Here is a 25,582-nt window from a genome sequence, read left to right as displayed (position 1 = left end):
TTTTGACTTTTTGTTTTTAATTTGTTGTATTCATGCTTTTACTTTCAGGCTTGACAATTTGTGGGCATAATTGCCTCCTCACGGCAGAATGGATGTCTGCGAGTAAAATTGTGTGTCGAGTGGGACAAGCCAAAAACGACAAAGGAGATATTATTGTCACAACCAAGTCAGGGGGCAAAGGAACCTCAACAGTCTCTTTTAAGCTGCTCAAACCTGAAAAAATAGGTAAGACTCTTAGTGACTTTAAGGAAAAAGTATTGACTTTTAGATGTTAAAACTGGTAGAATTTGTATAAAACACACTTAGCCCCATTTCTCATCAGCTGCATCTCAGTTTGCATTATCTTCTTTTGTTCATGACTTTTTCTCTCATAGTAGAGTCTTAGGACTGGCTGTGAACTCACTGTGAGGCATTCCCTTTGAAAAGCACTAAGCTGACTGTCAGTGTGAAGACAGTGGGTATGAGAACTGTCTTTTCTAAGTTACTGATGAGATCTGTCCCCTTGGTGGTTTGGGATATTGGTTTTGGCTTCTTGATCTTGAACAAATCACATTGCTTTAATGCTGTTACACAGTTAAGGTTCTAAGTGAAATAGCTTCTACTTTGGCCAAATTTGTGGTCATTTCATCTAAATAATATCCCCCTTCTTTATTTTTTTTTTATCCTTCTAGGGCCAGATGAAATGTAGCCCTCTAGCTTTACATGCTCTCCTTTGTTCCCCTGGAATCGTGCTTCCTCTTTTCTTACCTTCTGCTACCCTGCAGCAGTTAAGATTTGGGTCTGAGGAAACAGATTCATCAAGTTCTAAACACAGGCTCTTACCACCAACAGCTATGTAGCCCTAATGCCTATTTTCTGAGTGTAAAAGCAGAATGATACCATAAGATTGGATAAGTTAGAACATAAATGTGAAGTGTGTAGCACAATAAAAAAATTAGTAATTTTAAAAATATTCCCATGGATATTTTTATCTCTTAAAATATTGCTAGATTCCTTATTGTGATCCTGTAAGATCTTGCATAAATATACAAATATAAAATTTCTGTAATATAAGATCATCAATCCTAATTAAATTCAGGTAGTATTTCTTTCTATAGTGACAAAGTTTTGTTATCTGTCAGCTCATAGAGGTTTTTACCTATAATGCTGTTCCCCACAAATCCTCAAATATACGTTTGAAGTAAAAAATGTAAGGAATAGAAGAAAACTAAAATTTGAATTAGTATGTGATGTATACATTTATAAATAGAAATATAACCCCATTTAAATACGTATATATATTTAATATCTTCAGAAAATGAATTCTGAAATCAAAGCATGAACCTGTTTTATAGCTTTCTGGAGGAGGTGTAAGCATTTTGATAAAATTTATCATTTTATGATATTTGTTTATACAGCACATGGAGAGAACTTAAGTGAATATAATTTTATTTTGTATACCCAGCCCAGAGTATTAGACTGGCTCATAAACAATGAATGGCAGATTTAATGATAGGCCCAGAATGTCAGACTTCTGCATAAGCTTGTACAGAGCCCTTGTTAATGTCCACTCTGGCTGCCAAAGTAGTCTGCACGGGGTCCCGTTGCTGCCTGGTGTTCAGACAACTTTCTTCTGAGAAGCCTCAGTGCGACCAGCAGGACACACTTGCTCTGAGTTATTGATGCTTCAGTGCTGCTCTGTTGCAGACCAGAGTCCCCGCAGTTTTGTACTGGCCAGGGTGGTACAAAGCCTGGTCCCCGGAAAGAGAGTGCTATCTTTAGGGCTCATATTTTATTTTCAGGTCTGCACCTAGTCAGTTTGCCCTGAATAAGCTAGCCATTTTTCCATTATACAAGCTATACATTCTTTAACTGATATAATTGTTTGATATTTTCTTGGATTTAACAAAGTGATAACAGGCTAAGATGCCTTTTTTTTTTTTTTTTTTAAACAATCATGTAGGACATTTCCAGCATTTGGAGTAATGAAGAGATTGAGAAATAACAAGGACTATGCTATTTTTGCGTAACTGTTCACGAATACATGTTAGTGCTTAGAGAGATAAAGAGAGTTTTTAAAAACAAATTTAAAAACATTTGCATTGCACCTGAAGTAAAATGACGTTAGATTATGAAGTCAGGAAACGAACCTTGATGTTAAATGTAAGTCATATGTGTGTGATGGCTCCTCAGGAGTCACATGCAAGAAGCTTGGAATTAATGCTTAATTTGAATGTTTTGTAACTTGAGATTTCTCAGCCATTTTCCCCCCAAAGTTGACATGAGTTCAGAGTATTTTCTTGAATAAAGAGACATTGTAAGTCATTTCATTATATCTTATATTTTACTTTCCAAATGTTATTATCAACCTAATCATTACTGTTTAACAGTGTACAAATAATTTTGTATGTATTCAGAATGTTTGTGAGTGGCTTGAAATTTCTTCTGTTGAATAATGTGTAGTGAAACCATAAACCAAGAGGTGTTACTTTTGCCATCTCCAAATCCTCAGTTTTATTCATAAAACATGCAGGCGTGAAAAGAATTTGAGCTGTAGCGCCCCTAAATCTCTTGAAAACTAAGCAGTGTGGTGAGGTGTAAAGGTAGCTGGAGTGCCTTTATCTTATTGTGTGCATCTTCCTAACTTTTACAGGCATTTTAGATCAATCTGCAGTATGGGTAGATGAAATGAATTATTATGATATGCGGACTGACAGGAATAAAGGGATTCCTCCCTTGTCTCTTCGTCCTGCAAATCCTCTTGGCATTGAAATTGAGAAGTGAGTACTGTCTGGTTCTTTAATTTCAGCTTCTAACAGTTTTATGTTCTTGCAGTTGAGGCATTCATATTTCGGATGTCCTAGAGAGCACAGATAAAGACAAGTCAGCCAGATGTATTATTTACTCTTATTATTTATTTTGATTATTATTTTTTTTATTTTTATGGTAATATTTATGAAGTCTGATGAGTTTTGCTTCAGTCAGTGTTTTCATTAGGTAAAATCTCTGACAAAATTATTTTAGTTTTTTGGGGGAGTTTCTATTTTGTGATCAAAAAATATTTTGAAATTTTAATAACTACTACCTTTTGGTTTGGGGGTTTGGCTGTGGAATGTAGGCCCCATACATGCAAAGCAAGTATTCTACTATGGAGGTGTCCCCCAGTTCATAACATACATGTAATTAATAATATGAACATTAGTACATTTTAATGTTTAGATGATATTTGAAATCAGTAGTATTCATGTTCTTCAGTTTCCTAAAATTATTTTAGAATAATTTGGTCCAAAGGGGTCTTTTGTTTTTGATAAGTCCTCCCTAAATTCTTACTTAACCCAGACTTATTAAACTTTCTTTATCAGAATTATGCCAGTTGAGTGATACCTTGTTTCATAGTGAATTTAAAGTTTTGTTTTCATAATCCCAAGTGTGTGTGTGTGTATAATATATATATCTTAAGCAATTCATCTAATATATTTTATCTAATTTATTTTCTGGCCTTAGTTGATTACAGTGTTACATGATGGGTGTTGCCTCACGAAGGGTAGCAAGTTAGTTCTATCAGTGTCTTAACCATGTCTGCATTATAGGTTTTCTAAGAATGAGGAACATTTTTTACCAATCTTTAAATACCGAGCCTTCATGTATACACTTGAAGATCATTAATACTTTGGAGGGCAAACTACATTTTCGTTGCTGCAGTACCCCTGCTGTAGGGGATGCAGGAGCCCCCATTTTGGGCAGAGATTGTTTGTTGAAAGCTGTAGAGTTTAGCAGCTTGCTTTTAGTGAGCTTAGGATGCCTAGGTTGCATATTGAAAGTAGGGAGCATTCTAAAACTGTTTCAAGGGTTTCCGTATCCTGTAAAGGAAGACTGAGACAGTTCAAAATAGAAAGCTAAAGGGCAGGAATGTTTGAGCACACTATCAAGTAAGGGCAGGTAGGCTTGAAGTTGACTGAAAACCCATGAAGGGCCTGCATCAGAACTCCAGAAAGTCATCTTCTTCCCCTGGCTGCTGTCAAGTGTGAGAAGGACGATCATTCTGACTGCTCTTCCTTAACTAAGAGGCAGCTTTTCAGAGGAAAGAGACCAAGGAGAGTTAGATAGACCAACCCTGTCTTAGTTAGGGTTCCCATGGCTATGATAAAACACCATGGCTAAAAGCAACTCGGGGAGGGAAGGTTTTATTTCATCTCGCACTCTCAGTGCACAGACCATCACGAGAGGAAGTCAGGGAGGACAGTAACCTTGAAGCAGGAACTGATGTAAAGGCCATGGAGGAGTGCTGTTTCTGGTTCGCTCCATGGTTTGCTCAGCCTGTTTTCCTACAGCACCTTGGAACTCCAGCTGTTGTGTGACAGAACGTTTTTGGAATGACACAACTCAGATGTCTACCCACCCCAGATAGGAATCCCATGACAGACCAAACTGGATACCACTGAAGTCCAGTTGGTGAACCAATGAGTTTTAATGGGGGCTACCTAGCATGAGTGACAGCTCACAAAGCTGGGAACCTCAAGAACATTGCACAGCTTACAGGCAGCTCAACAGCTTTGAGATTATTCTGGGTGCCTCAGTTTGTCTACCTCTTCTAGGAAGCTGGGCTGGTTTCTGCTTCTTCCAGGCAGCTTCTGGTCTCGAGTCATCTTTGCAGCTCAGCCTCACATTGTCTGAGAGAGACTCTCAGTTTTTATTGCATACTCTGCCTCATAGGGGCCTAGAGGATCTACCCAGTTTCAGGGACTTCCTGAAGCTATTTGTGTTGTTTACTTTCTTGCTTAAGGAGCTTCAGGGTGAAATGTTTTACTCTTGGAGGGAAGTGTTATGTAATGCCAGCCCAGCACAGTACCCCATAATAGGTGGGGCCCTCCCACATCAGTCACTAATTAAGAAAATGTACTACAGGCTTGCCTATAGGCCAGTTTTATAAAGGCATTTTCTCATTTGAGAGACCCTGTACTCTAGCTTGTGTCAAGTTGACGTAAAATTGACCAGCACGACAACCAGTTCTTGCCATAGTTGCTATTCTCATTTTCCTTTTGGCAGGTAGCTCAACCTCTTCTGATCTTTTAGCCTGGCTGCTGCTAGCCACAGAATAGTCTAGCGGCATTAGTAAAGTCGGGAAGGCAGGCGGAAAACATGGCGTGAGAAGACTTAGCTCTCTTCAGAATTGCCTTACATTTCTCTGAAGAGGTAGTGTCCTGTGACTTGGAGCCAAACTCTCTGGCTTTGAATTAGGCATCCAGGGCTTAGTGCTGATCACTTAAGGTCTGGCCTGGTTTTCCTAGGCCTTTCTGTGAGCTGTTGTGAGCGCTGTGCATGAAGACAGGTGAGCACGGCTGCCATTGTGGCTTGTATGCTTGCAGTCTCCTTGATACTTTGCTCCTTTCTGACTCAGGGCAAACATCTTTTATGTTAATGTTATAGTTTCATTCTGTTGCTATGACAGAAATGTCCTGACCAAAAGTAATTTAGGGGAGAGTTCATTTGATTTAAAATTTCAGGTTCCAGTATATCATTTTGGGGAAGTCAAGGCAGAATCATGTGTGGAGTGAGAATTCTTCTCAGGACTCAGCTAGTTCACTTCTAAGCAGTCAGGGCCCAGTTCATGACATGGGACAATTCACATTTAAGATGGTTCTTCCCACCTCCAATAACAATCAAGACAGTTCCCCACAGACATGCCAACAGGCCGACCTGACCTAGAAAATTCCTCTGTCAGGGCCTCTCCCGAGATGATTCTAGGTTGTGGCGAATTGACATCTAGAACTATCACAAGTAAGTGTATATAATAATAGTGTTAAAATAAAAAAAAATAGGTTTTATTTATTCAAATAGGTTTTCCTTCCTGCCCTGTCTTCTCTCTATGGCTCCTTCCCTTCCACCTAAGAAAGCTACGTGTATTTTCTTGAATTCTGTTACGTGAAGGTTTGTTTATTCTATTGTTGTGGGATCAAGGGAAAGGAGAGGCAGAATGTCAAACCCTAGTTGGGGGTCTGCTTTCCTAACCCACTTAACAGTTTTTAATAAAACCTTTTTGTCTCCGTAGAGAATGATGTTGTATTCAGATTATAGTCCTAACTGCCTTTGCTATTATTAATGTCTTGTATGAATTTCTTCTTTAAAAAAATATTTATTTATTATGTATGCAATGTTCTGCCTGCATGTATATCTGCACGTAAAAAGAGGGCATCAAATCTCACTATAGATGGTTGTGAGCTACCATGTGGTTGCTGGGAATTGAATTCAGGACCTCTGGAAGAGCAGCCAGTGCTCTTAACTTGTGAGCTAGCTCTCTAGCCCATGTATGAATTTCTTAAGTCATTCAAAAAATTTAAAGCACTGAATGAGGAACATGGGAATTTTAATATTATTTGCTAGTGGAAAAGTAGTGATTAACACGGTCTGAAGAAATATTAATGCATATTATAAAATAACCACTTGTGGTCCTGATGACTTCTCAGACTAGTGGGAAGCGGCCTTTGGAAGATGAGTCAGCACTTAGTAGTTGCCCTGCCAATATTAGATTCACTATAGCTGACTTAGAGGAAGGATGAGGAGTCCTGTGGTATTGTGCATAGTTTCTTTGACTATGAAAAAACAAGTGAGAATAACATAATATAGGCTCCTTGTTGCTTTTGGTATGAGTCAGGTTTTAATATATTTTATTGGTGGACCCAGCATGCATGCCGTCATCTTTCAGCCAACAAGTTTTTAACAACTGGCATTTATTGGTGCCTTTGACTGTTAAAGTCCTTCATGTCCCTAAATTTTTAACTGATGTTTTTGCACACATGGTGCCGTGGTACCTATAAAAACGTTACTAATTGCTCTGAAGAGGTAACTTCGCTTTGACTGAGACTGGTCTTCGCTTGTAAAAGGTCTGTATTTCTGATTTACTGTGCTGACTGTCACAAATACATATGTTCTTGCCTGGTTCCAGTTATAATGGATACAAACTATTTAAGCTGTAAAAGAAGATAAAAATAGGCTCACATTAAGTGAAAGTCCTCCGTAGATTTTGTTTCTTAAAAATCCTGTTTGCCTAAGGAGAATGTTTATCAAAAAGAAAGTCTTGGCAGTATGCTTGTATGAAGTGAAGGCAGAGAAATGGAGCTTGGCTCCTGCTTTCAATCACTTCCCACTTCCTGAGTGAACTATTACTGGGAATGGTGTCTAGAGTATTCAACTGATACATAGGCATTATCTGTTCTATTTCTGCATAGATTTTGGGCAGTGTGCACCTGGCTCTATTCTTACTGCTTGGATTTCCAACAGAAAGAAATAGTGACAAGTTTCTCAAATGCATTTAGAAAGCTGCCTTTACAAGAAAGAGAAGGTGACAGCCGAGTCATTTCTGGGAACATCATAGAAGTGTCTCCAGTTCACCGATTAGACTTTTGTAAGGTCATCTATGGCCATACCACCCTAAATGCACCTGATCTTGGGAAGAATTTTGTAAAGGTCAATTTGTGGGCTATGGTACAGTGCCAGAACTATGCTGGACTTTAAAATTTAATGTGACGTTGTAGATTATGTTGTTGAAATTTAAAGCTGAAAGAAATGAGTGTAGCACAGCCTTCAAAGAACAGCGTGAGTCCACTGACTGTCAGCAGCCCTCTTGTCGTCCATGGCCACATCAAGGAAGCATGCAAGCGCACAGCATGTTTTCTAGTATGTGTTTTACAAACATTCCTGTTGTGTACTGTCTGCTTGGTCAGATGCCTGAGGCCGACCCTTTTTAGAAGGAAAAGTGTGAATGAACGCTGCCATCTGATGAAAACATTTTTAGGGTCAGCAGGTATGGTTAATGGAAAAATTCCTTTGATTCCTTCTTGAAAATACCTTGTGAGTTTCGTGGTGCCTTCAAGCATCTCCCTCCCAGATAGGATGTTCAAATGGGACGTGAATATTCACCTTGCTTTCTCCTACAGGCTTGTTGGGCTGTCTTACATCCTGTAACTCTGGGCAGGCTTGTAACTGTGTGTCTGCCACATGGGCTAGCTTAACATGTTGTTCTTTCCTGTTGCTGTGAGGAAGACCATGGGCGTTTTAAGTCTTCATAGATCTGTAGCTTCTTTATTTAGAAGTACCAGGCAAAACCATGACTAAAGACATGTAACGTCTAAGTATGTTTATTTGTTTGTAAAAATGATAATATTTAATTTACTTGCTATGCTGAGGTTAAAATACTAGATATAAAGAAGAGAAGGTAACAGGTAACAACATTTTTGAGCAGCTTTCCAGAATTAACATCAACTTTAATCTTCAGACTATTGCCAAGAGTAAGCTGTTGGGACCCTTAGGAGTGTATGGAACCTGGGGAGGTGAGCTGCGTTCTTAGGCTGGGCATACAGGTGGAGGCATCTTGGGGCCTGTGCTGTCGTAAGTACCTGATCCTTGCCCACTGCCTGTGGGTCCTGTAGGAGTCAGCTGCACTCTTCAGCTCCTATTTCTGTTTCATACTTTTTAGGTATATATGTTTTGATCAATCTATTTTAGCGTAATTTTAAGGCTAGAATACTAAATCAAGATGCCTTCAGCTATAGGTAATGGAAAATGCCAATTCATTTGTGCTTTTTTTCTTTTTGAATAAAACGGACACTTCTTTTCTCATAATGTACAAAATCTAGAGGTGACACTGTCTTAGTCATGTCGCTGAGGTTTGCAGAACTCCAGTTTGCTCTTCTGATAAACTAGTTTCCTTCATCATTACAGAATGCTTTTAAAATTTCTTGCTGTTGAAAGTTGGCATAATGATCTGTAGGGGTGGAAGAACGGCTGTTTCTTCTGAGTTCTTTTTTAAATGTGGACACCTTTTCCAGGAAGACTGCCATCAGTCTTTCTCAGACATCACGGATCTGAGTGGGGTAATAAGGGGTGAGAAGAGAGCAGCACATGCTTGGCTTGCAGCTGCCATTGTCCTCAGTGCAAATGCTAGGGCTGTATGGAGAGTGTCCTAGGAGTGACGACCCAAGTCAGTGACTATAAGGAGGAAGTGAGCACATCTAACAGCCTCAGGTCCCCACAAGGCACCTTCTGGGATATGTACACATTGGCTCAAATAGGGTTCAGTACCCTGTGAGCTGAGTGCAGGCCTCCTTATGTACTGGTGAGGGCATGGGAATGTTCCATCTTACCTGTTCCTTCATCCTGCCCTAGCCCTGTGCCTGGGTATTTAGAGAAAAAGTGCAAGGATGTGTACCCAGTAGGTAGGCTTGGCTACCAACCCCAGAAAGTAACCCTTTAAAGATAATAGCATTAGAAACCACCACAATGGCCTGTATGGCTGTTGTAAAGAGATTGGAGTGCCACTCCCTCCTAAAAAAGCTCACATCATTCTTTTTCAGGTGGCTTAAGCTCTTCCTGGTCGTTTTTTCAGTGTTGAAGGCATCTTTTAATAAACCCAACTCTGCTTCACAGTGCCTCATCCTGAAATTCCTTTCTGTGCTGAAGCCCAGGACCCATTCTTACCTGGGTTAAGCTCTTTAAAACCGTAAGGGAGCTCCTCAGGCTGCTGCAGGTGACTGTGCCTCAGTTCCTGTTGTCTCTGACATGACCACATAAAGGGTTCCATTGGCGTGAACTTGAGGCTTAACAGGAAGCAGAATTGGGGTAAGGGTTAAATGGTGTGTATGGTTTGTCATTCCTGGCCAAGGTGTGCTCTGCATGGTCACTGTCTCAGTTTAGATTCTGCAAGGTTATTGGAGGTAGTTCTTGTCCTGTGCAGTGGTTGGAATAGGAATGGCCCCACAGACTCATGTGTTTGAATGCTTGGTCCACTACCAAGAGATGTGGCCTTGCTGGAGGAAGTGTGTCACTGTGGAGTCAGGCTTTGAGGTTTCATATGCTTAAACTAGGCCTACCGTGGCAGACTCCTACTGCCTGTGGATCAAGATATAGAACTCTCAGCCCCTTCCCGAGCCCCATGTCTACCTGTGTGCTGCTCCACTACCCGCCATGATGATAATAGACTGAGGCTCTGAAACTGTAAGGCAGGCCCAATTAAATGTTTTCCTTTATAAGAGTTACCATGGTCATGGTGTCTCTTTACAGCAATAAAACGCTAACTAAGACATCCTGTGAGTGAACAGTCTGGTTCCTATAAGGTGATGACTTTGCTCCAGTATGCAGCCTTGCTATCACAGAGAACTGTACTTATCTGGGATGGTGTGTCCAAGGCAACTACAGATTCAGGGAAAGAACTCCTGTGCCTTCTGTTATCTTGTTGGCCCAAGTATGGAGTCAGTGCAAAATCAGTTTCTAAGTACCTATTACAGCCTACAGGGTGATACAGTAACTAACTGAGAGGAAGGATAAAAAGCTTGTCACCATCTACCCCCCCCTGTAACAGTCAGCCCACCAACTACTGATCATGGCTGGGAGAAGTAATCAAATGTATTACATTGGAGTGAAGATGAAGCGTTGATCATGGTGAGGCTCCTTAGTATATGTGTGGGCTGTGTGGGTAATACTTAGGTACTAAGGCTCTAGACACGAAAATGTACAGACACTTGAGCTGCCCGTATTTTCTTTTAGCATAGTGTTTCTCATTGAATATAATGTAAAGGTATTGGTCTTACAGTGATGTTCTGTTTATACTTTGTAATTTGGCTTGAGCAGGGAAACGTTTTTGAGAAAAAGTTCAGCAAGTCAGAAGAAAAAAAGTGCACACAAACATGACTCTGGTATGATCTGTTTGAAGCTCTGAAGCTTCTTGTGTGTGAGAACTAAAGTTGCAGAAATGAATTCTAAGAGATAAACAGGTTCAGTACAGGGAAACCCTAGAATATGGAGCTGAGAACTTGGACATCATCCTGCAAAAAAGGATGTAGGTTAGCAGTAAAACCTGCAAGGTTATGTGCCTAAGGACGAGATCTGGCTAGGGTGGATACAGTGTGAACTTTTCCTGAGGAATAACAAATATCTGTTCACCTCAGATAGGTCAGTGACAGGCTGGTGTTCACCTCAGTTAGAAAAATGACAGGACAGTGTTCAAGAAATGATTCCACCTGTGCTGGTTAATTTTAAATGTCAGCTTGCCACAACAAAGTTTACATGGTAGGAAATCAGCCATAATATAGAAAGTGTATTCTATACATATGTTCAAATATGTTCTCAATAGCTTACTATATGTAAGCATAGGCTCGTATGTTAATTTATTGTATATTACTCGGTGGTATCAGTAGCTGGTATCAGTTGTAATGCATTTTAACTTTTTTTTTTCTTTAGAAGTAAACTTCCTCAGAAGGAGTTGGAAGGGCTGTTCCCTGGCATGAGTGCTGATTTCACAAGTGAGAATTTTTCAGCAGCCTGGTATCTCATAGAGAATCATTCCACCACCAGGTTAGTGGATGTCCAGCAGACCCTGAACTCTGAGGGCTTCAGACAGTGGGCTGATGCAGTAACAGTGGGCTGATGCAGGAAGGCTGGCTTAAGTCTGGCCTTGCAGATGGTAACGTAGCTATAGGGCTGTGAGTTCTTTGACCTTGGTGAGTCCCTGACAGTCTCAGTTTAACTTTGTTTATAAAATGATGTTCTTAGAAGACTTTTATTCCTGACCCCCACCATGTAGAGTCTTAGTAAGGGACCCAAGCTGATACATGTGAATGTGATATAGTTCCTTATCAGTCACACAAAAATGGTAAGTTCTGTGTGAAATGTAGAACACCCTGCCTTCGCTGACCACAGAGCAAAGAAACTTGAGTCAGTTTATCATTGTGTGGAGATAAGGAGATGGTTGAACCTCAAGTTCAGGTGCTCCTTTAGAATTTTCCCCATACTATAAAGAACATTTGTAACTTTTTTTTACCAGATTGATTGAAAACAGCAATATTAATGAAAACATTTAAATAAAGTAGTTATTACTTAAGATTTATATTCTTTGTCAGTGAGTTAAAGTATATGTTAATACAATTTTATTCACTTACAGAGGTGAAAACCGTTAGAAAACATGAGAAAAGTTGGTATTTTAATACATAAATCAATTTGGTCTGATAATGTTTTAAAGCAAATACTGCACGAGCCAGTCTATAATTGCAGAAGATAGCTGTAACTTTTCATTATGGACATGCTTTTCCTGTCATAACAGAATTGATATGTTTTGTGTGTGGAATTACTGTGGTACTTAAAATATTGCAGATTTTATTAAGAGATTTTTGTCAGTTCATGCAGAAATAAAATTTCTAAAATACAGAGGCCTACCTCCCTTTTCTCAGCTTTTGATAGAGATAAAATGGCATGGTCATGGTCATATTATTTGTTGCTTTATTGCAACATTTTAAGCTAGCATTCACGATAGTGAGTTTTATCTGCTTCCTTCACACATGCATCTCATGTGCTTTGCTTCTTGGCTCTTACTTAAATTATAAATCGCCCACAGGCCTTGTGTAATTTTGTCACGTAGGACAGAGGCCTGGGTATTGAGTGGTGAGGTGAACATTGTGCTCAGTGTTCCAGGATACTTGCGTGTGTGGGTGGAAAAATCTGCCCTTAACTGGGCCAGCTACCTCTTCCCTGTCAGTAGAAGATCCTCAGAGCCTCTATCTGCCAAGTCATGTATATTATAATATCTACATTTGTACTTTCTTCTTAGGGATCTACCCTATTTAGATTTCCATCTGACGCTGTAAGACTCCTTTCATATCTGTCAGGCATCACAATAAATAAAAGCTTTCGATCTAGATAAGAATTTGAGTTTAAGTTTTTGTGGCTGGGGTGGTGTTTACCCTCCCTCCACTAGGAGTCCTGTCTAGATAAGATTTTGAAAGGTTTTTTGTGTTGTTTTGTTTTATGTGGTTATTGTATTAATGTGTATGCTTCACAGAAACTTTAGCATTCCTAGTATTTTACACTTAAAGATTCATCTTGTCAGGAATCTGAGACAGTTGATTTCTTTTAATTCATTTTAGTTTTGAACAGCTCAAGATGGCAGTCACCAACCTCAAAAGGCAGGCCAACAAGAAGAGCGAGGGTAGTTTGGCGTACGTGAAGGGTGGCCTCAGTACCTTCTTTGAAGCTCAAGATGCTCTCTCAGGTAAGGCAACCCTGAGAACCATCTGCTGGGACTTCCACTGTTCCACTGTGGAAACCTGACACTGTGCTCCCTCATGTTTATAGGGTGTGACATTCGGTCTGTATTTATAAAAGTAGAGGTTTAAAACGTACCATAAATATTTGTTGCAGAGTAAGCCGGAATCTCTTTGAAGGCCTAGTACTGTAAATATTTGTCTCTAAGGCTCTGTCGACCCATCTTACATGTGAAACAGGAGACTCCTATACCTCTCTATGATGCTCAGTCTTTGAGGCTGATAAGAAATTGAATCCCAATGAGCAAAGTTCTAGAATTCTTAAATCCTTTTACAGACATCACATCTTACTCATGTGCTTAATTTTAAAAATGTTCCTCATTATGTGTTTCATTTGAAAAGAACTAATGATAATGTGGCATTTTTTTTAGCCATTATCCTGAAGGCCCCCGACATACACACGGTCAGCTGCCCACTCTGACATCATGATTATAAGAAAGGAAACTTGTATTAGTGTTTCAGATACTTCAATGAAAGACATTGAGTAGGTTTTTAAAAACTGCCGTTAGTTCTTTTGCATGTAATGAAAATGTATAATACATATTTTTATATTAGTCATATATATAAGTATATATTTATAAAATTTACCATAATTACTTATAAAAATGAAAGTCTCTGTAACTAAGTACTTGTATGCTACTAATAATTTATCTGTTTATTTATTAGTGTGTGTGTGTGTGTGTGTGTGTGTGTATACCATTACACTTATGTGGAGGTCAGGACAGTTCTGGAAGCCAATTCTTCTTTTCATCATATGATGCCCAGGGAGAAAACTAAGGTTGTCAGGATTGGTGGCAAGCATTTGTGTCGACTGAGCCATCTTAACTTCTTCACATATTTCTTAACTATCTTTAATATTTAACATATATTAAAAACTCTTACTGTTTTAAAAAATCCACCAAATTTTCCTGCATTCACTAAGTATGTATCTCATATTGCCCTTTCCTTGTAGGTGGAGGTTAGGATTTTGGTTGAGTGAAAGGTGCATGCTAGTGGGGGGAGTGGAGTAAGGAGAGCCTCTTCTTTGATGACCCCTGGTTCCCTGTGGTTGCTGATGTATCACTGTTCTCTTTGTGCATTACCAGTAGTTGTTCTTATGGCAACAAGAGAGACCTGTAAACAGATTTGTGTTGTAAGGTAAATACAGTATTTACGAGACATTTACTGTATCTGAAACAGTGGTTCTTTTTTTTTAATTAAATTTAATTTTATTAATTACACTTTATTCACTTTGTACCCCCTCATAACCTCCTCCCTCCTCCCCTCCTAATTCCATCCTCCCTCCCCCTTCCTCACACATCTCCCTCCCCAAGTCCACTGATAGGGGAGGTTCTCCTCTCCTTCCTTCTGATCTTAGTCTATCAGATCACATCAGGAGTGGCTGCATTGTCATCTTCTGTGGCCTGGTAAAGCTGCTTCTCCCTCAGGGGGAGGTGATCAAACAGCAGGCCAATCAGATTATGTCAGAGGGAGTCCCTCTTCCCATTACTATGGAACCCACTTGGACACTAAACTGCCATGGGCTACATCTGTGCAGGGGTTCTAGGTTATCTTCATGCCTGGTACTTGGTTAGAGTATGAATCTCTGGAAAGACCCCTGTGTTCAAATTTTCTGGTTCTGTTGCTCTCCTTGTGGAGTTCCTGTCCTCTCCAGATCTTACTATTTCCCTCTTCTTACATAAGGTTCCATGCACTCTGCCCAACAGTTGACCATAAGTCTCAGCGTCTGCTTTGATAGTCTGCAGGGAAGAGCCTTTCAGAGGCCCTCTGTGGCAGGTTCCTAGGTTGTTTCCTGTTTTCTTCTTCTGATGTCCATCCTCTTTGCCTTTCGGGATGGGGATTGAGCGTTTTAGTCAGGGTCCTTTCTCGTGATTAGTTTCTTAAGATGTACAGATTTTAGTAAGTTTATCCTATGTTATATGTCTATATGAGTGACTATATACCATGTGTGTCTTTCTGCTTTTGGGACAGCTCACTCAGGATGATCCTTTCCAGGTCCCACCATTTACCTGCAAATTTCATGATTTCCTTATTTTTCATTGCTGAGTAATACTCCATTGTGTAGATGTACCACAATTTCTGCATCCATTCTTCAGTTGAGGGGCATCTGGGCTGTTTCCAGCTTCTGGATATTACAAATAAAGCGGCTACAAACATGATTGAGCAAATATCCTTATTGTGTACTTGAGCCTCTTTTGCATATATGCCTAGGAGTGGTATGGCTGGATCTTGAGGAAGCGCTATTCCTAATTGTCTGAGAAAGCACCAGATTGCTTTCCAGAGTGGTTGTACAAGTTTACATTCCCACCAGCTGTGGATGAGGGTTCCCCTTTGTCCACAAACTTTCCAGCATGTGCTGTCACTTGAGTTTTTCATCTTGGCCCATCTGGGTGTAAGGTGAAATCTCAGGGTCGTTTTGATTTGCATTTCCCTAATGGCTAATGACGTTGAGCATTTCTTTAAGTGTTTCTCTGCCATTCGCTGTTCCTCTACAGAGAGTTCTCTGTTTAGCTCTGTTCCCCATTTTTTAATTGGATTACTTGGTTTGCTGCTTTTCAGCTTTTTTAGTTCTTTATATATACTGGATATTATCTGTCTGTCAGATAAAGGGTTGGTGAAGATTCTTTCCCAATCTGTAGGCAGTCGTTTTGTTTTGATGATGGTGTCCTTTGCTTTACAGAAGCTTTTCAGTTTTATGAGGTCCCATTTATTGATCGTTGCTCTTAGAGCCTGTGCTATTGTTGTTCTGTTCAGGAAGTTGTCTCCTGTACCAATGAGTTCTAGGGTTTTCCCTACTTTTTCTTCTAACCGATTTAATGTGTCTGGTTTTATGTTGAGGTCTTTGATCCACTTGGACTTTAGTTTTGTGCAGGGTGATAAGTATGGATATATTTGGATTTTTCTACATGTAGACATCCAGTTAGACCAGCACAATTTGTTGAAGGTGCTATCTTTTTTTCCATTGTATGGTTTTGGCATCTTTGTCAAAGATCAGGTGTCCATAAGTGTTTGGGTTTATTTCTGGGTCTTCTGTTCGGTTCCATTGATCCACCATTCTGTTTCTATGCCAGTACCATGCAGTTTTTACCACTGTTGCTCTATAGTACAGCTTAATATCAGGGATGGAGATACCTCCAGAAGATCTTTTGTTGTAGAGGATTGTTTTAGCAATTCTAGGTTTCTTGTTATTCCATATGAAGTTGAGAATTGCTCTTTCAAGATCTTTAAAGAATTGTGTTGGTAATTTGATGGGAATTGCATTGAATCTGTAGATTGCTTTTGGTAAGATGGCCATTTTTACTATGTTAATCGTGCTAAGCCATGAGCATGGGAGATCTTTCCATCTTCTCATATCTTCTTCTAATTCTTTCTTCAGAGACTTGAAATTTTTTTCATACAAGTCTTTGACTTGCTTGGTTAGGGTTACACCAAGGTACTTTATGTCCTTTGTGGCTATTGTGAAGGGTGTTGTTTCCCTAATTTCTTTCTCAGCCCTTTTGTCTTTTGTATACAGGAGGGCTACTGATTTTTTTGAGTTAATTTTGTATCTGGCCACTTTGCTGAAGGTGTTTATCAGCTGTACGAGTTCCCTGGTAGAGTTTTTGGGGTCACTCACGTATACTATCATATCATCTGCAAATAGTGATAATTTGACTTCTTCCTTTCCAATTTGTATCCCCTTGATCTCCTTTAAGTGTCTTATTGCTCTAGCAAGGACTTCCAGAACTATGTTGAAGAGATATGGAGAGATTGGGCAGCCTTGTCTTATCTCTGATTTCAGAGGGATTGCTTTAAGTTTCTCTCCGTTCAGTTTGATGTTGATTATAGGCTTGCTGTATATCACCTTTACTATGTTTAGATATGTGCCTTGTATCCCTGATCTCTCCAATACTTTAAACATGAATGGATGTTGGATTTTGTCAAATGCTTTTTCAGCATCTAGGGAGATTATCATGTGTTTTTTTTTTTTTTTCAGTTTGTTAATATGGTGGATCACATTGATGGATTTCCATATATTGAACCACCCCTGCATAACTGGGATGAAGCCTATTTGGTCATAGTGGATGATATCTTTGGTGTGTTCTTGTATTCGGTTTGCAAGTATTGTGTTGAGTATTTTTGCATCAATGTTCACAAGGGAGATTGGCTTGAAATTCTCTTTCTTTGTTGGGTCTTTGTGAGGTTTAGGTATCAAGGTGATTGTGGCTTCATAGAATGAGTTTGGTAATCTTCCTTTTGTTTCTATTTTGTGGAATAGTTTGAAGAGAACTAGAGTTAGCTCTTCTTTGAAGGTCTGGTAGAATTCTGCGCTGAAACCATCTGGTCCTGGGCTTTTTTTTGGATGGGGGACTTTCGATGACCACTTCTATTTCCTTGAGGGATGTTTAATTGATGTACCTGGTCCTGATTCAGCTTTGGTAAATCGAATCGATCAAGAAAATTGTCCATTTCATTTAGATTTTCAAATTTTGTGGCATATAGACTTTTGAAGTAAGTCCTGATGATTGTTCGTATTTCTTCAGTGTCTGTAGTTATGTCCCCCTTTTCTTTTCTGATTTTGTTGATTTGGATGGTGTCTCTCTGCCTTTTAGTTAGCTTGGCTAAGGGTTTGTCTATCTTGTTGATTTTCTCAAAGAATCAGCTCTTGGTTTCATTGATTCTTTGAATTGTTTTATTTGTTTCTAATTGATTGATTTCAGCCCTGAGTTTGATTATTTCTAGCCGTCTACTCCTTTTTGGTGTGTCTGCTTCTTCTTTTTCTAGGGTTTTTAAGTGATCCATTAAGTTGCTTGAATGAGCTGTCTCGAATTTCTTATTGAAGGCACTTAGTGCTATGAACTTTCCTCTTAGCACTGATTTCATTGTGTCCCAGAAGTTTGGGTATGTTGTATCTTCATTTTCATTGAGTTCTAGGAAGACTTTAGCTTCTTTCTTTATTTCTTCCCTGACCCAGCTGTCATTTAGTAGCAAGCTGTTCAGTTTCCATGTGTGTGTAGGCTTTTTGCTATTTCTGTTGTTGTTGAGGTCCAGCTGTATTCCATGGTGATGAGACAGGATACAAGGAATTTTTGTATCAAAACAGTGGTTCTTAACCTGTGGATTATGACTCCTTTGGCGGGGGTGGGGGGGAATGGTGTCTGTAGTGAGAATTCTGAAATTTGTTTTCTTTAAAAAACACAGAAATATTTTAAGAATATGCATTTATTTTAATCCCAGGTGTGGAATATGGGACTACTTTAGATTGCCCACAGCAGCTGATTATGATTTGCCATGTGCTCTAGGAGGAGCATGATTTTGCCAGCTGCAGATAGTTTCTGCAATTGTGTGATGTTTGGAATTTTGTAAAGTTTTCAGAGGGTATATACATGCTAGAGCCCTGACAGGTGTACTTGTTTGGTGGTTGGTGGTCATTCAGGAGGCTTGGTAGTGGTTTGTTAGTAGTTGTGTTCAAAGAAGAAATAGATTCAGATCTGTCCCTCCCTTTCTCTCCTCCCCCCCTTCTTCTTTTTTTCCTCTCTACTGTTTGGGGTTGCACTGTGGTTGGGGGAGGGAGATAAAAGAGTGGGAAAAAGAAGAACCCACAAAGTAGCAAAGACCATCTACAAGCAAAGAAGAAAGTAGATTCAAGGATCTCTCTCCTCTATTCTTCTTTCTCTCCTATCTAGAGATAGAGGATAAAACTGGGGGGATAAAGGGCAGTAAAAAGTACCCACAAAGTAGCAAAGAGAAGCTACAGGGATCAACTCTTTCACAGGGGTCACCTAAAACTATCAGAAAAGCACAGGTATTTACATTAATGTAACCACCAAAATTATAGTTATAAAGTAGCAACAATAATTTTATGTTTGGGGGTCATCACAGCATCAAGAACTGTATGTATTAAAGGGTCGCAGCATTAGGAAGATTGAGAACCTCTGCTCTAGAAGTATGTTGGGAAGTTGAGACTGAGCAAAGATCACACTGACTAACTGCTAGTAATTTAAAATAATTATCATAGTCAATTTGAAAATGTTAGAAACATGCGATAAATTTGGCTGGTCTGGTTTTGATATTGTTAAAAACCAGGAATAATAGACAAGAGTTATTTGTTGGTGGAGGTAATCATATTAACACTGTGATATATTTTCTTTTGGTCTGTTTTTCTTTGCTAATGTGAGTATATATCACAAGATCATATCATATGTAGAGTTCTGTGTACTAGAAACATTTTTTTTCTTTCTTTAACTTATTATACCTGCTTGCGTTCATTTTGCAAAGTGGTTTTTTTTTTTTCAAATTTTTTTTTTCAAATATGTCATGCACTTTGATTTTATTTACTTCCTGCCCAGTTCCTCCTGTTCCTCTTTCTTAGATACTTCCTCTCCCATTCCCTCTGGGTGCCTGTGGGCAGTGGGAGGGCCTGGATCTGTTTACTCTGCTGAGTAAGATCTCCAGTACATTTTTTTTCTTGTAAAGATAACTTGTTTGTTTATATCATCTCACCTACCTACCTACTTACCTCCCTACCTGCTTAACCTATAATCTATCACATGTTCTTTATTCATGCATTCGTTGGTGAATACCTATGCTGACTTGATAACTTGGCTCTTGTAACCATGTAGTAAACAGAAATTTGCAAGTCATCTTTGGTCTGCTGACTTAGATTCCTTTGAATGTATTTTCAGGAGTGGCATGGATCACATGCTAGCTTCATTTTTGTCTTTTGAGAGGTCTTCATAATGGCTGTCCATTCCCAGCGGCCATTCTTTCCTTTTACCTAACCCTTGTGTTCTTGCCAGCACTGTTTGTTGTTTGTTTTCTTAATGATCACATTCTGATGAGTGAAGTGGAATCTCAGTGTAGTTTCCATTTTACTTTCTCTAAGGACTAAAGATGGTAATCATTTTCTCATGTGTCTATTGGACCTCTCTACTTCATCTTTTGAAAAGTGCTCGCTCATTTCTTTTTTCCATTTATATTAGTATATTGTTATATTAGGTTTGATATTTATTTTTGTAGTACTTCTTTACATCTTGTAGATATCGGTCTCCTCTCGTTTGTATAGTCAGCAAAGATTTTCTCCATTCTATAGACTGTGTCTTCATTTTGTTGATTATTTTCTTTACCGTGGCAAGGATTATAACTTCATGCAATTCCATTTGTCAAATCCTGTTGTTTTTTTTTTTCCTGAACAATTTTAGTCATTTTCAGAAAGTCCTTGCTTAATCCTATATTTTGAAAGGCTTTTATCTGTTTCTTTTGAGAATTTTCATGATATCAGGGTTTATAATAGGTCTTGATCCATTTTGTACAGTGTGGTTAGGGATTTTTGTTGTTGCTCTCGTTGTTTTTAATCAGGTAAGAAATAGAAATGTAGTTTTATTTTTATAGGAATATCTTTATTTTTGTTTTCTAGGAATGTTGTTTTATTCAGGATATCCAACATGTGGATACTATTTTCCCAGCACCATTTCTTGACAAGGCTGTCTTCTCTCCAATATATATTTTTGACACCTTTGTCAGAAATTAGGTAGCTATAGGTGTGAGGGTTTATTTTGGGGTTCTCTATTCTATTCCATTGGTCTGTCTGTTTTTGTGTTAATACCATGCTTTTTTTTTTAATTATTATTATGGCCTTACACACTTAAGTAGTATGATAACTATATTATTGTCCTTTTTACCCAGGATTGCTATAGCCACTCAGCTTCCCTATGTGTTTGTGCTTTTCTATGAAACCCAGAACTGTTTATTTGCCTAGAGAATGAAACTCCAATTTTGATAGCGATTGTGCTGAATGTGTAAGTAACTTTTACCAACAGAGCCACTTTTACAATCCTAATCCTGCCAGTGCGTGAACTTGGGAGATTCTTCCATTTTCTAATACTCTTGTTTTTTCCTTCCAGTGTTTTAAAGTTTTCACTGTAGAGCTCTTTTACTTTCTCAGGATTATTCTTAGATTTGTTTCATTTTGTTCTGTTGTGGGGTCGCTGTAATTTGAGTTTTCTTTTCCTGATTTCTGTTTTGCCAAGTTCACTATTGGTGTATGTATAGTAAAGCGACTGTTCTGGGGGTTGATTTTTATATCTTGCTACTGTGCTGAAAGTGCTTATAGATCTCAGAGTTTTCTGGTAAAGCCTTGTATTTTAAATACAGGTTCATGTCAACCACTGTTGTGTCACAGACCTTTCCTAGGGAGATAGAACATACACACACCCATGTCTATTTACCATGAGGGAATCCATGACAGACGAAAGCAATGACTGCAATGCCCTCCAGCTTGGTGAACCGTAAGTTCTTACTGAGTTTACTAACAGAAGGATGGGCGATGATTACTTAGAGGCGCAAGATGACTCAAAATTGTAACTGCATCACCAAAAAGCCAATCCCAACATGGGTGACAGCTCACAAAATGCCTCCCTGGAGCTCTCTGCTTAGCTTGCAGGTGGCTGTACAGGTCAAAGAAACAAGCCCTCTCCTTAGCTGGCTAGCGTCTCCCTAGATGTGACTTTTTTTTTTTTTAATTTATTTATTTTTTTAATTTTAAACCTTCTGAGTCTCATGAGCCTTCCCTTCTGTTCTGGAGAAAACATTTCTACAACTACAAATAGTGATAATTTAACTCCTGCCATTCTTTTTTCTCTTGCTCCCCACCTCTGGCCAAGACTTCAGGCACTATACTGTGAATAAGATTAGAGAGAGTAAAACACTCTACCTCAGTCCTTACTGTAGAGCACTGGTTCTCAACCTTCTTAACGCTTCAACCTTTTAATACAGTTGCTCATGTTGTGGTGACCAACCCAACCATAAAATTTTTTTTGTTGCTATTTCATAACTGTAGTTTTACTTCTGTTATGAATAGTAAATATCTGTATTTTCTGGAGGTCTTAGGAGACCTCTGTGATAGAATTGTTTGACCTTTCTCAAAGGGGTCATGACCCACAGGTTGAGAACCTGTGCTTTAGAGACTCACTCTCCACCTTTTCTTCATTAGTATAATGGTTGGTACAGATTTGTTGGATATAATCTTTATTCTACAGAGTGTTTTTTCTACTCCTCCTTTTTATCATAAGAAGATGTTGAAGTTTGTCAGGAGCCTTTCTAAGTTTTAGATGTGATTTTCCCTTTTGAGTCTATTTATGTACTGTACTATATTTGTTTGAGAATTATTATTTGAAAATTCCTTACATGCATATAATATGTTTTGGCCTAATCCACCCACATTCTCTTCCTTTCAGTTTCTCCCTTATTCTTCCTATAACTTTTTGTCTCCAAATTTCATGTGCTGTTTTTTAGCACCCTTAAATCAGTGAGTCTTCTGTTTAGTTCTGCCTACATGTGCTTGAGTGGGTGGAGGCATCTAATGTCCAGGCGTGCATTTCTGATCAACACTGACCTGCTGTGGTGGTTTGGATGAGATGTCTCCCAAAGGCTCAGTCATTTGAATACTTGGTACCCAGTTGGAGGTGCTTTTTTTTGTATGCTAAGAAGGTAGGGCCTTGTTGGAGGAAGCATGTCACTGGAGACAGGCTTTGTTTGAGGTTTCAGAACTTTACACTATTTTCAGTGTGCTTTCTGTTCTGTGATTTTGGTTCAAAGTGTGAGTTTTCATTTTTCTTCTCTTGCAAATATGCCTTTACTCTGTTGTCATGAACTCCTAACCTCAGTAACCATAAGTCCAGATACTCTTATTTTATAACTTGGCTTTGTCATGGTGTTTTATCACAGCAATAGATACTCTTATATTCCCTTTCCTCCCTAATACCCATCAATTACCAATAGCCACTCAAATAGGGGTAGAACTTCAAAGCACCTCTCCACGTCTGTGTTGGCTTGACATTTTGTAGGTCTTGCATATACAGTCCCAGCCCCTGTGAATTCCTGTGTGTAACAGAGTTGCCATATTTGGTAAATATTGGTTCACTGCGGATGTCTACTCCCTCTGTCTCTTACAATCTCTTGTGCCCTCTTCTGAAGCAATTCTTACCTTGAGAGAAGGAGCTCTGATGTATATTCCAATTTAGAACTGAACATTCCATTCTCTTTGCACATCAATCAGTTGAAAATCTCTATGTTGATCTCCATCTACATAAAGAAATATCTCTAATGAAGGTTGAGAAATACACTAATCTTTGTATATAAACATAAGAATTTAGATGACAGGTTATTATGATGGCCATTTTGCAGAAGAGCAGTAGTTCTGTCTTGTAGAGCAGGTTTTGAATCCTGTCAGAAAGTGGGTTGGTTACTCCCCTGACATTCATACCACTGTTGTACTAGTGCTCACTGTATCTTGCCAGTTATTGTGACTCACAGGAATCACAGCCAAGTAAGAATGTTGCTGAGGTTTCTTTCTGGTAGCATGTACAGCACCTTCCAGCATTATGAAAAACAGATAGTAGAGATGGGGTTTCTAGGTTAGTACAGGCTGGAGTTTTTCATGTCTTGCCTTCAGATTCTAGAGGGAACCAAGAACAATGACAGTAGTAATGGTAAAGACAAGAGTGTTTTTGAGGGGTCCTATGGGGCCCCACTGATCAACAACTTGAAAAGAAGTAGACCACACCCATCACTCAGCTTTTTTTAGATAATCTGTGACTTCTGGCATTGTTTTCTCCCTCGACCCCAACCCATTATAATATAACTCCACTGCATTAGCCATGCATGTGTGCATGTGTGCGTTTACATGTATATATCTGTAGATGTATATATTTTATGAGGGCTCTACAATAGTAGGTTTCTATATTGTATTTTGCAAAGGTCTTGTGTTATCTCCTCCCATGCTCCATCTTCTATCCTGCCCTCCTATTCGTACCACATTAATCTTATTTCACTATTCTCTTTACTCTTTTGTACTACCTGTGCTCTGTCCTCCTTTCTGTGAAATCTCACTTTTCCAGCATGGTCTCGTACACATTTCCTACCAGTATGGGTAATCAAGATGTAACATACATGTTTGAAGATTCAAAGCTAGCGTCTAGCAAGAAAGCAGGCAGCATTTATGTTTCTTGGTCTGGGTTACCTCATTCAGAATGATTATTTCTAGCTCTCTCCATTTACCTGTGGATCTCATTTGTCTTCTCAGCTAGATAATATTCCAGTGTATATATGCACCCCATTTTCAGTATCCATCCGTCAAATAAAGGACATCAATATCTCTTTTCTGTTTCTATTTTCTCGCTATTGTAAATAGCAGCAATGGATATGGATGAACAAGCTTCTGTAGTAGGGCATAGAGTTCTTTGGGTACATGCCCTAAGAGAACCCCTTGAACTTAAATAGCTAGGAGAAGTAAAGGGGTCTGCGCCCTTCTCCCCACTACTCATACCAAGGGTTGGAAGGTTGGTAGAAGGGAGGCAGAGGCCTAAATACCCCAAATAAAGTAGAGTTTTTAAAACAAGTGCTACAGAAACCAGTGCATTCCCTCAAACAATAAATAAGTATTAAAAAAATATTTCTCAGCCATCTGTCTTCTTTTGAGAACCCATTAGTTTCATGCCTCAGCTTTTAATCAGATTTTTTTTTCTTTTCTTGGTGTTAGGTTTTTTTTTTTTTTCTTTGTTCCTTATATATTCTAGACACCAACCCTGTCAAATATCTACTTAGTAAAGATTTTTTTAAAGATTTAAAGTCCACTTTGTGGACTACCTCTTTCCTTGAATGAAGGTATTCTTTGCTACCTAGAAGTGTTTTAGTTCATGAAGTCTCATTTATTACCTGTTGGTCTTAATGCCTATGCTACCTGGATACTGTTCAGAAAGTTCTTTTTTTTGTGCTTATGCATTGGAGCATGTTCCATACTGTCTCCTCTTACAGATTTAGGGTATCATGCATTGTATTGATCAAGGTGAAAGATAAGGATCTACTTACATTTTTCTATAGGTAGCTATCCAGTTTGACCAACAACACCCTTTATTTAAGATGATACATTTTCCTCCAACATGTATGTATGTGTGTGTGTGTGTGTGTGTGTGTGTGTGTGTGTGTGTGTATATATATATATATATATATATATATATATATATATATATATATTTGGCTCCTTTGTCAGAATTCAAGTATAGGAACATAAACATATCCAGGGTCTCAGCTCTATTCCATTGATTAATGTGTCTGTTTTCTGTCAGGACCATACTATTTTTAATACTCCAACTCTGTAGTAGAGCTTAAAATGAGGGATCGGTATACCTGCTGGAGTTCTTTTATTGTTCAGTGTTATTTTTACTACTCTGAATGTTTGTGGTTGGTTGCTTTCATATGAAATTTAAGATATTTTTCAATTTCTGTGAAGAATTTTGTTCAATAGGAACTGAATTGAATCTTTATTCTCTTTGAATTTCATCTTTCTTTCTGTCTTTCCTCCCTCCCCCTCTTCCTTTCTTTCTTCCTTCCTTCCTTCTTGCAATTATTAGGTTTATTGCCCCTGTGTATTCTCACCAGTATTTTAGTCAGATTGTTTAAAGCATTGTGTTTTGCATAACTTCTTTTTTTAAAAAAGATTTTATATATATATATATATATATATATATATATATATA

At 38.7% G+C, this 25,582-nt stretch overlaps 1 protein-coding gene across 1 annotated transcript in view; it reads left to right on the top strand.

Moving 5' to 3' along the window:
- Exoc2 (exocyst complex component 2) overlaps nt 1–25,582 on the top strand; it is a 166,049-nt gene that overhangs the window by 37,431 nt on the left and 103,036 nt on the right. Inside the window, exons 3-6 of the mRNA XM_055619046.1 lie at nt 49–225; nt 2,633–2,759; nt 11,212–11,325; nt 12,891–13,015. Coding sequence (XP_055475021.1) covers nt 49–225; nt 2,633–2,759; nt 11,212–11,325; nt 12,891–13,015 — 543 coding nt within the window. The remainder of the gene's footprint in view (nt 1–48; nt 226–2,632; nt 2,760–11,211; nt 11,326–12,890; nt 13,016–25,582) is intronic.

This window comes from Psammomys obesus, unplaced genomic scaffold (genome assembly GCF_907164565.1).
Source record: "Psammomys obesus unplaced genomic scaffold, mPsaObe1.curated_primary_1811, whole genome shotgun sequence".
Taxonomy (NCBI): Eukaryota; Metazoa; Chordata; class Mammalia; order Rodentia; family Muridae; genus Psammomys; species Psammomys obesus.
Note: the sequence above shows the minus strand (reverse complement) of the source record. Positions and strands in the feature narration are given on the sequence as shown.